Source organism: Rhinatrema bivittatum, chromosome 5 (assembly GCF_901001135.1).
Source record: "Rhinatrema bivittatum chromosome 5, aRhiBiv1.1, whole genome shotgun sequence".
Classification (NCBI taxonomy): domain Eukaryota; kingdom Metazoa; phylum Chordata; class Amphibia; order Gymnophiona; family Rhinatrematidae; genus Rhinatrema; species Rhinatrema bivittatum.
Genome location: NC_042619.1, coordinates 260265634 through 260278755, shown reverse-complemented (window position 1 = coordinate 260278755; position 13122 = coordinate 260265634). Strand labels below are relative to the sequence as shown.

At 49.6% G+C, this 13122-nt stretch overlaps 1 protein-coding gene across 1 annotated transcript in view; it reads left to right on the top strand.

Annotated features, from left to right (window-relative positions):
• GOT1L1 (glutamic-oxaloacetic transaminase 1 like 1) overlaps window positions 1-12022 on the top strand; it is a 61682-nt gene extending 49660 nt beyond the window's left edge. The window contains exons 8-9 of the mRNA XM_029601774.1: window positions 1188-1330; window positions 11851-12022. Of these exons, the coding sequence (XP_029457634.1) occupies window positions 1188-1330; window positions 11851-11996 (289 nt within the window). The 3' untranslated portion in view covers window positions 11997-12022. The remainder of the gene's footprint in view (window positions 1-1187; window positions 1331-11850) is intronic.
• Window positions 12023-13122: the final 1100 nt, after the last annotated feature.

The window sequence follows — 13122 nt, the reverse complement described above, 5'->3', positions numbered from 1 at the left end:
CTACGTCTTCGTCTGGCTCCTGAGCCTTTTGTCCTGTTGGGCCCTGGAGCGGCCAACAGGAGGGATTTGTCCCTGTGCTCTGGAGCTTCCCTTCCTGCCAGCTGATGGGGCTTCGGATGTCATTGTTCCCGGCATCGGAGTTCCTTCTCGCCTGGATCTTCCCTGCGCTCTTCCGCTCTCAGCATGGTCCGTGACCAGCCTTCCTGGGCTGAGTAGGGCGCGTATGGGACAGGGTGGTCTGCGACTCAGTCCCGCGGGTGGGCTGAGTAGGGCGCCCTGAGGGACAGTGCCCATGTCTCCTTCCAGCCCTCATCTCTGATGTCTCTGCACCAGTCCTTGCCTCTGATGTCTCTGCACCAGCCTTCGTCTAAGATGTCTTCCGTGTACTAAGGACTCTGTCTGCCCTCGTCCTCTGTCCGGCCTGCCGCCCTTTGCCGTTACCCAGCAGCAGGTCCGAAAGGGCTTGGAACAGTCGGAGGACCGTTCATCAACCAACATTGCGTTGCTGGTTGTCATGGGCGTGCAGGTCCGGCTGAGGGTCAGACTCCGCTCCGTAACCCCTGCTCAGTACCCACCTGGCTCACCATGCCAGCACCGGCTCACCTCTCACGGTGTGGCTGGGGCTCCTCCCTAGCTCTCGCCGTGGCCCAAGGGCTCACACCACCTGCTTTAGAGACGGCCGTGCTCCTCATGCCTACGATTGTACCCGAGGGCACCCAAACCCTCGGCCCGTCAGCGGCGTGGCGGACGCGCCCGTAACATACTTCATTAAATAAGAAACATCTCCGTCATTGGGTGGAGATGATAGATTATTAGGCTATGGAATGTGTATGTCCCTTTCTTGAGCAATGTGTGATGTGCTTATGGCGCATGGAAGGATTCTGGTACATAGGCACAAGATCTTAGGACAAATCACAATGCTCAAATTTTCTCTATCCTTTTATTAAGAAATGTTCGGTTTTCTGGAAGTCTCTCCAGTGATTGTGCTTATGAAAGCTTTTGTGTACGTTTGTGAGGTAATAGCTTATATTCCTTCGATTATTATCTTCTTTTCCTACCTCCTGAACTTGAACTGCCACATAGTCCCAAGAAATACTCTTGGTATTTTGAATGCTCTGAAAGAAGTAATCCACCTGCAGTGACCTAAATCCGCAGGGTCATGCTGTCTTCTTTTTTTTTTTCCTAAGGAAAGAGAACATAAAGGAGATGGCCGAGCACATTATGCTGATGAGACTGAAACTGAAAGAGAAGCTGAGGACATTGGGTACACTGGGGACCTGGGAGCATCTCACTACACAGATGGGGTTGTACAGCTTCTCTGGGCTGAACGGTAAGTAGTAAATTACGAGTCTTGCTAGCAGAGTTTGTCAGCTCTGTCTCGATGTAAAAGAGCTTCTGTTGGATGCCCACTTTGGGCCTCTGTTATGCAGGTGTTGCACATTTGGAACCTCCATTTCAAGGAGTGAGTGGAGCAAGCAGAGGGTAGTTTGTGTAAGTGGGCTCCATGTCATAATGACATGAGGAAGAGTGGAGCAAAGTATTTACACTCTCCATTTGTCTTTCTCTTTCCTCCTTTTCTCCATCCAGTTTCCCCCTCCAACTTTATTCTCTTTCCCTTCTTTATCTCCTTCCTTTCTCTGCCCATTCCTGTTCTCTCAATTTACTTTGCTCTCCCTCTGCCTTCAGTTTCCTTTCCTAATAATCTTCTCCCCCATACCCATCCCTATTTTTCACTCTTTTCTCACTTCTGTCCTCTCCCTTTGCAGTGATTTTATATATATATATTAGAGGTGTGAATCGTGTAATCGATCGTCTTAACGATCGATTTTGGCTGGGGGGGAGGGAAATCTGATCGAGGAGTTTGTTTTTCTAAAAATCGGGGGAGGGCGGGAAAACCAGCACACCAAAAAAACCCTAAAACCCACCCGAACCTTTAAAACAAATCCCCCACCCTCCCGAACCCCCCCCCCCAAATGTTTTAAATTACCTGGGGTCCAGTGGGGGGGGGTCCCGACGCGATCTCCTCCCGCTCTCTGGCCACCGCTGCGTTGAGAAATGGCACGGGTGGCCCTTTGCCCTTATGTGACAGGGCAAAGGTAGCGCCGGCGCCATTTTGAAGATTGGCAATACGGCCCGCGTGCAGGAGGTCGCTCCCGGACCCCCGCTGGACTTTTGGCAAGTCTTGTGGGGGTCAGGAGGCCCCCCCCCCAAGCTGGCCAAAAGTCCCTGGGGGTCCAGCGGGGGTCTGGGGGCGATCTCCCGCATGCGTGACGTCGGGAGCCAGGAAACAAAATGGCGCCGGCGCTACCTTTGCCCTGTCACATGATAAGGGCAAAGGGCCACCGGCGCCATTTCTCAACGCAGCGGTGGCCAGAGAGCGGGAGGAGATCGCGTCGGGACCCCCCCACTGGACCCCAGGTAATTTAAAACATTTGGGGGGGGGTTCGGGAGGGTGGGGGATTTGTTTTAAAGGTTCGGGTGGGTTTTAGGGTTTTTTTGTTGTGCCGGTTTTCCCGCGCCCTATTTAACGATACAATACAAATGCCCCTGATGATAAATCGGGGGCATTTGTATTGTATCGCGTATCTAACGATTTTGGACAATTTTAAAATTATCTGATGATAATTTTAATCGTTCAAAAACGATTCACATCCCTAATATATATATATATATATATATATATATATATATATATATATATATATATATATATATTAGATCAAAAGACTGGGCATTGATCTGCGAGCCTCTTGTGGACAACTGTCACCATGTGCCTGCCTTTTATCCGGAGGTTGACACTAGCCACATGTGTGCTTTATCAATATCTATTGCCAGCACTGGTCATGCATGCCTTTGGCTGCTCCTTCTTCTACCTCCTGAATGTGGAAGCAGAAATGGATGTGTACCAGCTCCACCTCTGTCTGTGACACACACAGTTTCATCTCACAGGAGTTTCCAGATCACATGTAGAAGAGCAACTACAATGTGGGAGACATAGCATATGCAATTAGGCACACTTAGTTTTTGTTTCTAGCAGCAGGTTTTTGGTATTGCTTTAGAACGAGTGCTCTTCTCACAGTGCTCTGCAGCTAAAGAAACTCTCCCCTCAATGCTGTATAGCAATGGAGCTCTTTTGATAGTTAAGAAGGATGACTTTAATTAAGAATAGAAGACATGTCATGCTGAATCAGGCCAGTTGTCCACTGTGCCCAGCATCCTGTCTCAAACAGTGGCCAATCAGGGTTTCTTGGAAGAAATACCCAGCAGATCCTAATGGATTCCTTGTTGTTCACTCCCAGCAGTAAGAGGTGGGTTAGGATTCACCATCCAGGGAAAGGACCTTGGAGTCCTTATGGACAATACTTTGAAATCTTTGGCTCAGTGTGTGGTGGCAGCGGTCAAAAAGGCAAATAGAATGTTAGGAACTATTTGGAAAAGAATAGAGAATAAAACCAAGAATACCATTATGCCTTTATACAGATCCATGGTGCAACCACACCAACGGCCGGATTTTAAAAGGGTTACGCGCATAAGTTATGCGCGTAACCCTTTTAAAACCCACCTGCATGCGCCGAGCCTATTTTGCATAGGCTCGGCGGCACGCACAAGCCCCGAGACGCGTGTAAGTCCTGGGGCTTTGCAAGGGGGGCGTGTCGGGGGCATGCCGGGTGGGCGGTGCGATTTTCAGGGCGTTCCGGGGGCATGGTCAAGGCCTCCGGACCAGCCCCTGGGTTGGGTGATGGCGCGCCAGCAGCCCGCTGGCGCGCGCAGAGTTACACCAGCCTCTGGCCGGTGTAACTTTGCCAACAAAAGTAGGGGGAAGGGTTAGATAGGGCCGGGGGGGTGGGTTAGGTAGGGTAAGGGAGGGGAAGGTGCGGGGGGTAGAAGGAAAGTTCCCTCCAAGGCCGCAGGGCTTGGCGCGCACAAGTTGCACAAATATGCACACCCTTGCGCGCACCGACCCCAGATTTTATAAGATACGCGCTGCTACACGCGTATCTTATAAAATCCGGCATACTTTTGTTCGCGCGCGTAGATTTAGAAAATCTACCCCCTTGAGTACTGTATGTAGTTGGGGTCACCCTCAACTCAAAAAAGACATAGCAGACATAGAAAAGGACATAGAAAGGTGACAAAACTGATAAAATGGATGGAAAAGTTCCCTTATGGAGAAAGGCTAAACATATTAGGGCTCTTTAGCTTAAAAAAGAGACGACTGAGAGGGGATATGATTAAAATGTATAAAACAATGAGTGGGCTGGAACAGGTAAATGGGGAATGGGTATTTACTCTTTTAAACAACACTGGGTTTAGAGAACATTCCATGAAATTAGCAACAGGTAGATTTAAGGCACAATTGAACTTTGGAAGCTGTTGCTGGAGGATGTGATCAAGGCAACTAACATAGTGGGGGGTCAAAAGAGGACTGGACAAGTTCCTGAAGGAAAAATCCATAAGGAGTAGTTAGCCAGGTGGACTTGGGAAAGCCAGCGCTTATCCCTGGGAGTGAAATGCAAGAAACAGATCAACTATTGCGGATATGACAGGTACTTGTGACCCAGACTGGTCACTTTCAGGGACAGAATGCTGGGTTTGATGGACTTTGGTCTGACCCGGCATGGCATTTCTTAGGTTCAATCTTCCAGCCTAACTGGCTAATAATTCTTAATGGATTTGTCCTTCAGAAACTTCTCCAAATTGTTTTTAAACTATACTTCTGGCTTGACAACATCTTCTAGCAACAAATTCAACTGTTTAATTGTGTGCTGATTAAGAAATTTAAATAAATAATCTTTGTGTGACAAAAAAGTGAACAGTGTGCCGCCACACTGCAACCTGTCTGCCTATTCCAGATTTCTGAATTTGAACCCATCTAGGATTACCTTGCATGATGTCCCCAAATTTGCCATTATGATATCAGAAGCCACAAAATCAAACCAAAAGTACCACCGGTCAATATTAACTAATATAAAGAATTATTCGCCAAGTACATATGTGGGCCCCTCACTCCAAGGGTCTGTATGGTACCACAGACTCCCATCCGGTATGGGGTCACCTTACTTTAATTATAACATCATTTTTTAGGTTTTTACTTTTATATTAAAACTTATTCTTACTTCTCAGTCTCAGTCAATTATTCCTTATCGCTTTAGCCACAATATTCAAAGATACAAGAGGAACAATAGTAATACTCATCTGTTCCAATCTTGGTTAATCTCCCGACACGTACGTGTTTCGAACAAGAAGTCCTGCTTCAGGGGGTTTCCTTCCGTATCTATTTCTCAAAGAGTCTTCCCGTGTTGAATGATGTGATTTTCATCTTCTTATCTTCCTATCTTCTTATCTTCCTAGCTAAACTTTTTGTCCAACACATCTTTCTTCTGCATGTGCTCCCTCATCACATTCTCTTAGACTGGTAGGTTCTGTTCACAGCCCACTACTGGAAAGGCTTGTGCAGGAAGTTTGCAATTACATTGTATTTCACCTCAGCATACCAACCCCAGAGCACTGGACAAACCAAGCAAGTAAATAAAAGTCTTAAGGACTTTCTACAAGCCTACATGAACCAACAGCAGGATAATGGGCCTCCTTCCTCCATTGAGCCAAATTCTCACATAATAACCACATGAACAGTTTCAAAGGGTCATCATCCTTCTACAGATCTGTTCCTGTCTAATTCTTGCACAGCAGCTGGGACACTGCTGCTCCTTAGCACTGCTGGGCACAGCCCCATACACCGCCATGCAGTTCTTGTCCTGAATCCTATTTAGGCTTGCATTATATGGACCACATCAGGCTGACTGGTCTATTTAAGCCAGGACCTTGCAGCAGTACCTCGCTTCAGCAAAGGGTCTTCTGCCTTGCAGTGCGTATTGCCTAGCATCCCTCATTCCTGTGTTCCTGTGCCTTGCCCAGCCTTGCTTCATCTGCCTTGCCTTCCTGCCTTGCCCTCCTGCCTTGCTTCATCCAGCCCACCTTGTTCAGCCTCGCCTTATCTCAACCATCTTATTCATTGTCTTCAGTGTATCTTCATCTACTCTTGGCCTAATTGTCCATATCTTGACCTCTTGCTTGGACCTGATCACGATTGCCTGCTGCCTGGACTTGATACATTACATGGACCTCACAACACTTGCTAGCTGCCTGCCCTGACTTTGGCCTGTCTCTGACTCCGTTAGTCTGCTGCCTGCCCTAATCCCAGTGTGCTTTTGTACTCTAGTTATTGTCACCACCCTAGGGACCTGCCTAATTCCTGCCGGCCGCCAGAACACAAAGGCTCAAACTGTGGGGGAGATGGCTGGTAAAGATGAATCTCCAGACTGTCCCACTACAAGGCATGTTCGTAACTGCTGGCACAGGCCTCGGGGGTTCACCCTCGAGGCTGTGTCTACTATTCTGCAGCACAAAGCGCTCACACACCCGCTACCTTTCACACTTGGGATTCTAACAACTTCTGACCTGGATTGGCCATTGTTGGAAACAGGATACTGGGCTTGATGGATCTTGGTCTGACCCAATATGTTCTAATATCCTTAAAAGATAATACTCTACTCATAGAACATGTGATTGAGAGAAGAGAATGGAATTAGATTCCTACTTCTGCATAAGAACATAAGAAATTGCCATGCTGGGTCAGACCAAGGGTCCATCAAGGCCAGCATCCTGTTTCTAACAGAGGCCAAACCAGGCCACAAGAACCTGACAATTACCCAAAAACTAAGAAGATCCCATGCTACTGATGCAATTAATAGCAGTGGCTATCCCCTAAGTAAATTTGATTAATAGCCGTTAATGGACTTCTCCTCCAAGAATTTATCCAAACCTTTTTTGAACCCAGCTATACTAACTGTACTAACCACATCCTCTGGCAACAAATTCCAGAGCTTTATTGTGCGTTGAGTGAAAGAACTTTCTCCGATTAGTTTTTGTTGTGTTCTGCACCCGTGGCCGTCCATGGGCGCGGTCCCCTACCTCATCCACCGACCGCGGCGGGGCCGACTGCCCTGCGCCGGGCCCGGCACCTCCACGCGGCGGCGCGAGTCCCCGGGCCGACCGTCGGGACCAGAGCCGTCCCTGCTCCTCCCACGTGGCCGCCACTGCTCTCCTCCGCGGCCCGGATCCAACATGGCTGCCACCATCCTTAGGCGCGAGGCCGCGCCTCTTCACTAGACTTAAAGGGACGAGGTCCCTTAAGTGGATACAGCTAATTTCTATCCACAGGGTCAGAGGAAGTATAAAAGGAGACTTCCTCTGACCATTCCTTGACTTGGCAACGTCTCCTGTGAGCATTGTCTGAGTCTGCTTGCTTCGGTAAGTTCCAGCGTCTTGATTCCTTGTTCCAGTTCATCTTGGTTTCCTGGTTCCTGACTTCGAATCGGCTAGCGGTGATTCCTGGTATTGACTTTGGACTGGCTAATGGTGATTCCTGGTATTGACTTCGGACCGGCAAGTGGTGATCCTTTGGTGCGTGACCCCGGACTAGTGAGCGACGACCCTCTGGTTCTCTCTCGGACTTCCTTCTGACCATCTCCAAGGGCCCACCTAAGTCCCAGCGGTCCGGGTCCCTATGGGCTCCTCCTGGGGGGACCGCGGATCTCCAGCGGTGAAGACACATCTCTGTTCCTCGACGTCACGACCCTTCGTCCACTTCTACCGCCACGCATGTCTACAGTGTCGAGGGTCCACCAGTCACATCTTCAGTTCCTGCCTCGCCACCCGACAGTAGAACCTTCGGGCCTTCCCCCAAGGTATTCCAACCTCCAGTCGGCCCAAGGGTCCACAAGCCTAAGCATAACAGATTGCCAAGTCCATGGACCCAGCGGAGGTATCTGCCTGCCAGGCCATTCCTGAGATGGCCCAGCGTCTGAAGGACCAACAACAGACCCACAACGCCCTGGTTTCTGCAGTACAGGGCCTGACCTAGGGCCTATGAACCCAGCGTTGCCATCTCCACCTGGGGCCCTACTCAGCCACACTCCGTCCAGGCCTCCGAAGGTGACCTGGGGCAAGTAACTCCCACACAACTCCTGGCGCCCTCTCGATACGCTGGAGAGGCGAAGTTGTGTCGAGGATTCCTCAGCCAGTGCCAGGTCCGCTTTTCCTTGCTGCCTGCTCAGTTCCACAGCGACCTGGTCAAAACCAGCTACATCATGTCCCTGCTCGACAGGAAGCCCCTGATCTGGGTCTCTCAGCTATGGGAAAGAAGGGATCCGGTCTTTGAAGACTTGACTCAGTTCCTGTCTGCTTTCCGGCAGATGTTTGACGAACCCTTCCGCAAATCCACTGCGGTCTCAGAGCTGCTCCGATTGCGACAGTACTGTAGCCGAGTACGCTACAGAGTTCCGCACCCTGGCCACAGAGCTGAATTGGAGAGAGGATTGCCTGCACGGAATCTTCTTGGAGGGCCTAGACTTGCTTCTTCAAAACGAGTTGGCGCCAAGAGAACTCCCAGACTATCTCAACGGCATGATTTGAGTTGGCCAATCGAGTAGATCGTCGCATGAGGTTTCGCCTCCCGGTGACTAAGGCAGCGAGGAGGTCCCCTCCTCCATCCAAGAGTGCCCCTGAAGTCCCTCGGGCACCCGCCGATGAACCCATGGAGTTGGGTCGTGGGAAAGTATCTCCACAGGAGCATCAGCGGAGCACGAAGGAGGGACTCTGTTTTTATTGCGGCGTGGCGGGCCATCGAGTAGCTGCCTGCCCAGAACGACTGGGATCTACAGAAGGAACGGAGGAACCGCGCTTCATCATTGAACCATCTCGTGTCCTATCTGCTACCATGACCATCCCTCCAGGGAAAACCTTGGTCCCACAGCACCTGCGCAAACACGTCCTAGCTTGGGCCCAAGACTCACGTTGCTCGGGCCACCCCGGACAAACCCGGACTTTGCAAAACCTGCGCCGATACTATTGGTGGCCTAAAGTCAACCGGGATGTTCGGGCCTGTGTGGAGTCCTGCCAGGTATGTGCTCGTCACAAGAAGATCCATGGCGTGACCCCAGGTCTACTCCAGCCGCTACCAGCGCCCGCAGAGCCAAGGACTCATGTGGCCACCGACTTCGTGGTTGACCTATTACTATCTAGTGGCAATACAGTCATATGGGTGGTAGTGGACCGGTTAAGTAAGATGGCACATTTCGTGCCCCTCCCGTGGCTGCCGACTGCCCCCCAGCTGGCCCAACTGTTAGTGCAGCATATCTTTCGGTTGCTTGGCCTGCCTAAAAGTATTCTGTCTGATAGGGGTCCTCAGTTCACTGCCCGGTTTTGGAGGGCCCTTTGCCAAAAGTTCGTTACCTTGGATTATACGTCTGCATACCAGCCCCAGTCTAATGGTCTGGCGGAGAGGACAAACCAGATGCTAAAGCAATTCCTCCGACTCTACGTCAATGATAAACAAGATGATTGGTCTAGCCTGCTACCCTGGGTGGAGTTCGTGCTCAACTCTCACTTCTCTTCTGAGACCGGCTCCTCGCCCTTTCAGATTATATATGGGAAGCAGCCTCGCCCACCGCTGCCAGTTCCCATTACGGTTTAGTCCCCGGTGGCTCAACTTTCGGCAGATGAGCTACACCACTCGTGGGTCACCACGCGATGTGCATTGGTCCAGGCCAGTCAAGCCGCCAAGAAATATGCAGATCGGCGGAGAAGGCCTTACCCCCCCCGTTCAAGCCAGGTCAGAAGGTATGGCTGAGTACTCAGTTCATCCGTTTGAAGCTGCCATCAACACGACTGGCCCCACGTTTTATTGGACCTTTCCCTATCATTCTCCAGGTTGGAGCCGTCTCGTATCAGCTTCGTCTGCCACCTTCTCTTAAGATACACAACACGTTCCACGTGTCGCTCTTAAAGCCATTGGTATTGTCTTGGCCCTCCAGCTCGCCTCCGACTCCCCAACCTATTGCCTTCGAGAATGACCTCACTTTTCAAGTTCGCGAGGTCTTGGACATAAGAAAGCATGGGAAGAAGTGGGAGTATCTCCTTGCGTGGAAGGGGTTCGGCCTAGAGGAGAACACCTGGGAACCATTGTCCAACATCCTGGACCGCGGATTGCTCGAGCAATTTCATCAAGGTCATCCAGATAAACCCAGGCCTCTGGGAAGGCGCCCTAAAGAGGGGGGTACTGTTGTGTTCCGCGCCCGTTGCCAACCATGGGTGCGGTCCCCTACCTCATCCATCGACCGGCGGGGCCAACTGCCCTGCGCCGGTCCTGGCACCTCCACCCAGCGACACGAGTCCCCGGGCCGACCGTCGGGACCAGAGCTGTCCCTGCTCCTCCCTCGAAGTCGCCACTGCTCTCCTCCATGGGCCGGATCCAAGATGGCCACCGCCATCCTTAGGCGCGAGGCCGCGCCTCTTCACTAGACTTAAAGGGACCTCATCCCTTTAAGTGGATACAGCTGATTTCTATCCACAGGGTCAGAGGAAGTATAAAAGACTTCCTCTGACCATTCCTTGACTTGGCAACGTCTCCTGTGAGCATTGTCTGAGTCTGCTTGCTTCGTTGAGTTCCAGTGTCTTGATTCCTTGTTCCAGTTCGTCTTGGTTTCCTGGTTCCTGACTTCGGATCGTCTAGCGGTGATTCCTGGTATTGAGTTCGAATCGGCTAGCAGTGATTCCTGGTATTGACTTCGGACCGGCAAGTGGTGATCCTTTGGTGCGTGACCCCGGACTGCTGAGCGACGACCCTCTAGCTCTCAACCTCTGACTTCCTTCTGACCATCGTCTCCAAGGGCCCACCTAAGTCCCGGGGGGACCGCGGGCTTCCAGGGGTGAAGCTCCAGTCAGCCCTTGCACCGTACGTTAGCTGCTTGACCTCTCAAAGGTCCACCTAAGTCCCAGCGGTCCGGGTCCCTACAGGCTCTTCCCGGGGGTACCGCGGATCTCCAGCGGTGAAGACACATCTCCGTTCCCCGACGTCACGACCCTTCGTCCGCTTCCACCGCCACGCCTGTCTACAGTGTCGAGGGTCCACCGGTCACATCTTCGGTTCCTGCCTCGCCACCCGACGGGAGAAACTTCGGGCCTTCCCCCAAGGTATTCCACCCTCCAGTCGGCCCAAGGATCCACAAGCCTGAGCATAACAGTTTTAGTTCTACTTGCTAACTTCATGGAATGCTCCCTAGTCCTTCTATTATTCGAAAGTATAAATAACCGATGCACATCTACTCGATGCAAGACCTCTCATGATCTTAAAGACCTCTATCATATCCCCCCTCAGCCGTCTCTTTTCGAAGCTGAACAACTCTTCTTTCTTTCTTTCCTTGTGTTCTGTTGACATTCTGTTTTTCATCCTCGGAAGTGGGGTAGAAACACAAGCAAAGCTAAAACTAAGGAAAGAATGAAGGTGTGGGAGGAAAGTGCAAAAACCAAGAGACAAAGGTAATGAGGGATAGTATTGGTAACCTTAGAAACAGAAATGAAACAAATGAGCTTTTATCCATAAGCGCTGGCTTCATTATCTATTTTCCTATAGTTACTTCATTTTAAAAAGGTTTATAACAAGGTTAACAGTATAATTAGAGACCTTTGAGTCCTGAACTTCTTACACCTGACCTTAGCATATTTTTTTTTTGTAATGTAAAGTTTATTGAACAATGCGAACAGCAATACAACCAGTACAAGTGTGTATAAGTCATATTTCTGGAGTACTGAGATGGAAGACACGAAGCTTTCTAGTACTACTTTCTAGAAGCCACAGATAATGTGGTCATGGAGCCCTTCTTCCCCTATTCCCCCCACCTACCACCACCACCTCTGTCCCTATATAGAGCATGGGAGAAAGTCCCAACCTCCTTTGAATATGATACATGGAGCACCGCCATGCACACTGAAAGTATTCTGCTTCCTCAGCTTCACAGGTGGACATTCTGCGTACCAAACGGCATGTCTATCTTGGTGCAAATGGCCAGATCAACATGTCCAGCCTGAACTCTGGAAATATTGACTACGTAGCCCAGTGCATTCATGAAGCAGTCAACTTAAGTTACCTAGGATGATCACAGCCAGTGAAGAAATGCGACCACTATCCTGGTTTTTCTTTGCCAGGGGGGGTGGGGGGGAGGAGGGATTACTTGTGAACTAGACTGTGTCCAAACACAGCTAGAATCAATTCTCTGATGTTCAAACAATAAATGAATGGTGAAATATATTATCTTTACTTTAGGAAAGTGTGTTTTTGTGCCTCTTCTTTCAGGATCCTCCCTGTAATACCCTAGCGCTGAAGTTTGAGGGATAATGTGAAGAAATCCTGAGCTTTGGTCTTGACTCTGTAACTGATTTCTTTATGTGCTCCATGAGCCCTGAGGATGTGTCCCGCAACATCCAGATTCTCATTTTCACTATTCTTAACAGAGAATCAGTTTCTTTTTCTAACACACCTTGAGTTTCACTTTTCCTTCTGCAAGCAGTACAAGTGTTTTCCATTCAGTGGTGCCAGGAAACCAGTTTCCAATTGTACTCTAGGAGGATCACTCACGTCCTAGTCCATCATCACCACATCTGAGGGAACAGAAATGGATTGAAGTAACTGTTTGCCACACTACCTAATTAGTAACTGAACTGATGAGTTACTTGCATGTGATGGAAACTAGAAAGTCTTTATAATTCTATTTTTTGCCAGGAACTAAGAATTGCTATTTTCTGTCGAAACTGGAAAGTTTTATTTGTTTAGAGAATTTTATATACAGACAGCAGTTTGCACATCGTATCGGTTTACATATAACTTATAACTATTTGGCAATGCCTTTACATAGAACAGGAACAAAGCGTACAAAAACTAACAATAACAAGATAACCTGGATAACTGAGCAACTATTTACAGGATTCAATGGTATATTGTCCATAATTTGGTTAGAAAAGGAGTCCATAGAATGAGTATCTGGGTAGGCATAAGAGTGTTACAGGATTTGTGATCAATCAAAATGGTAACAGAGGAGTGTTTCAGAGATAGTTTTAGCAGGGGGGGGGAGGGAGGGACAGCATGAGAAGTCTAACTAATTGTAGACACGAGGGGAGGTAGTAGCATATTGTAATAGGTAATGCAGAGCAAAGGTACTAGCCACAGCTCTGTGGGTTGTCAGGCGGGTGGATATTGCATGAAGGGTAGGCCTGTAGGAACAGCCA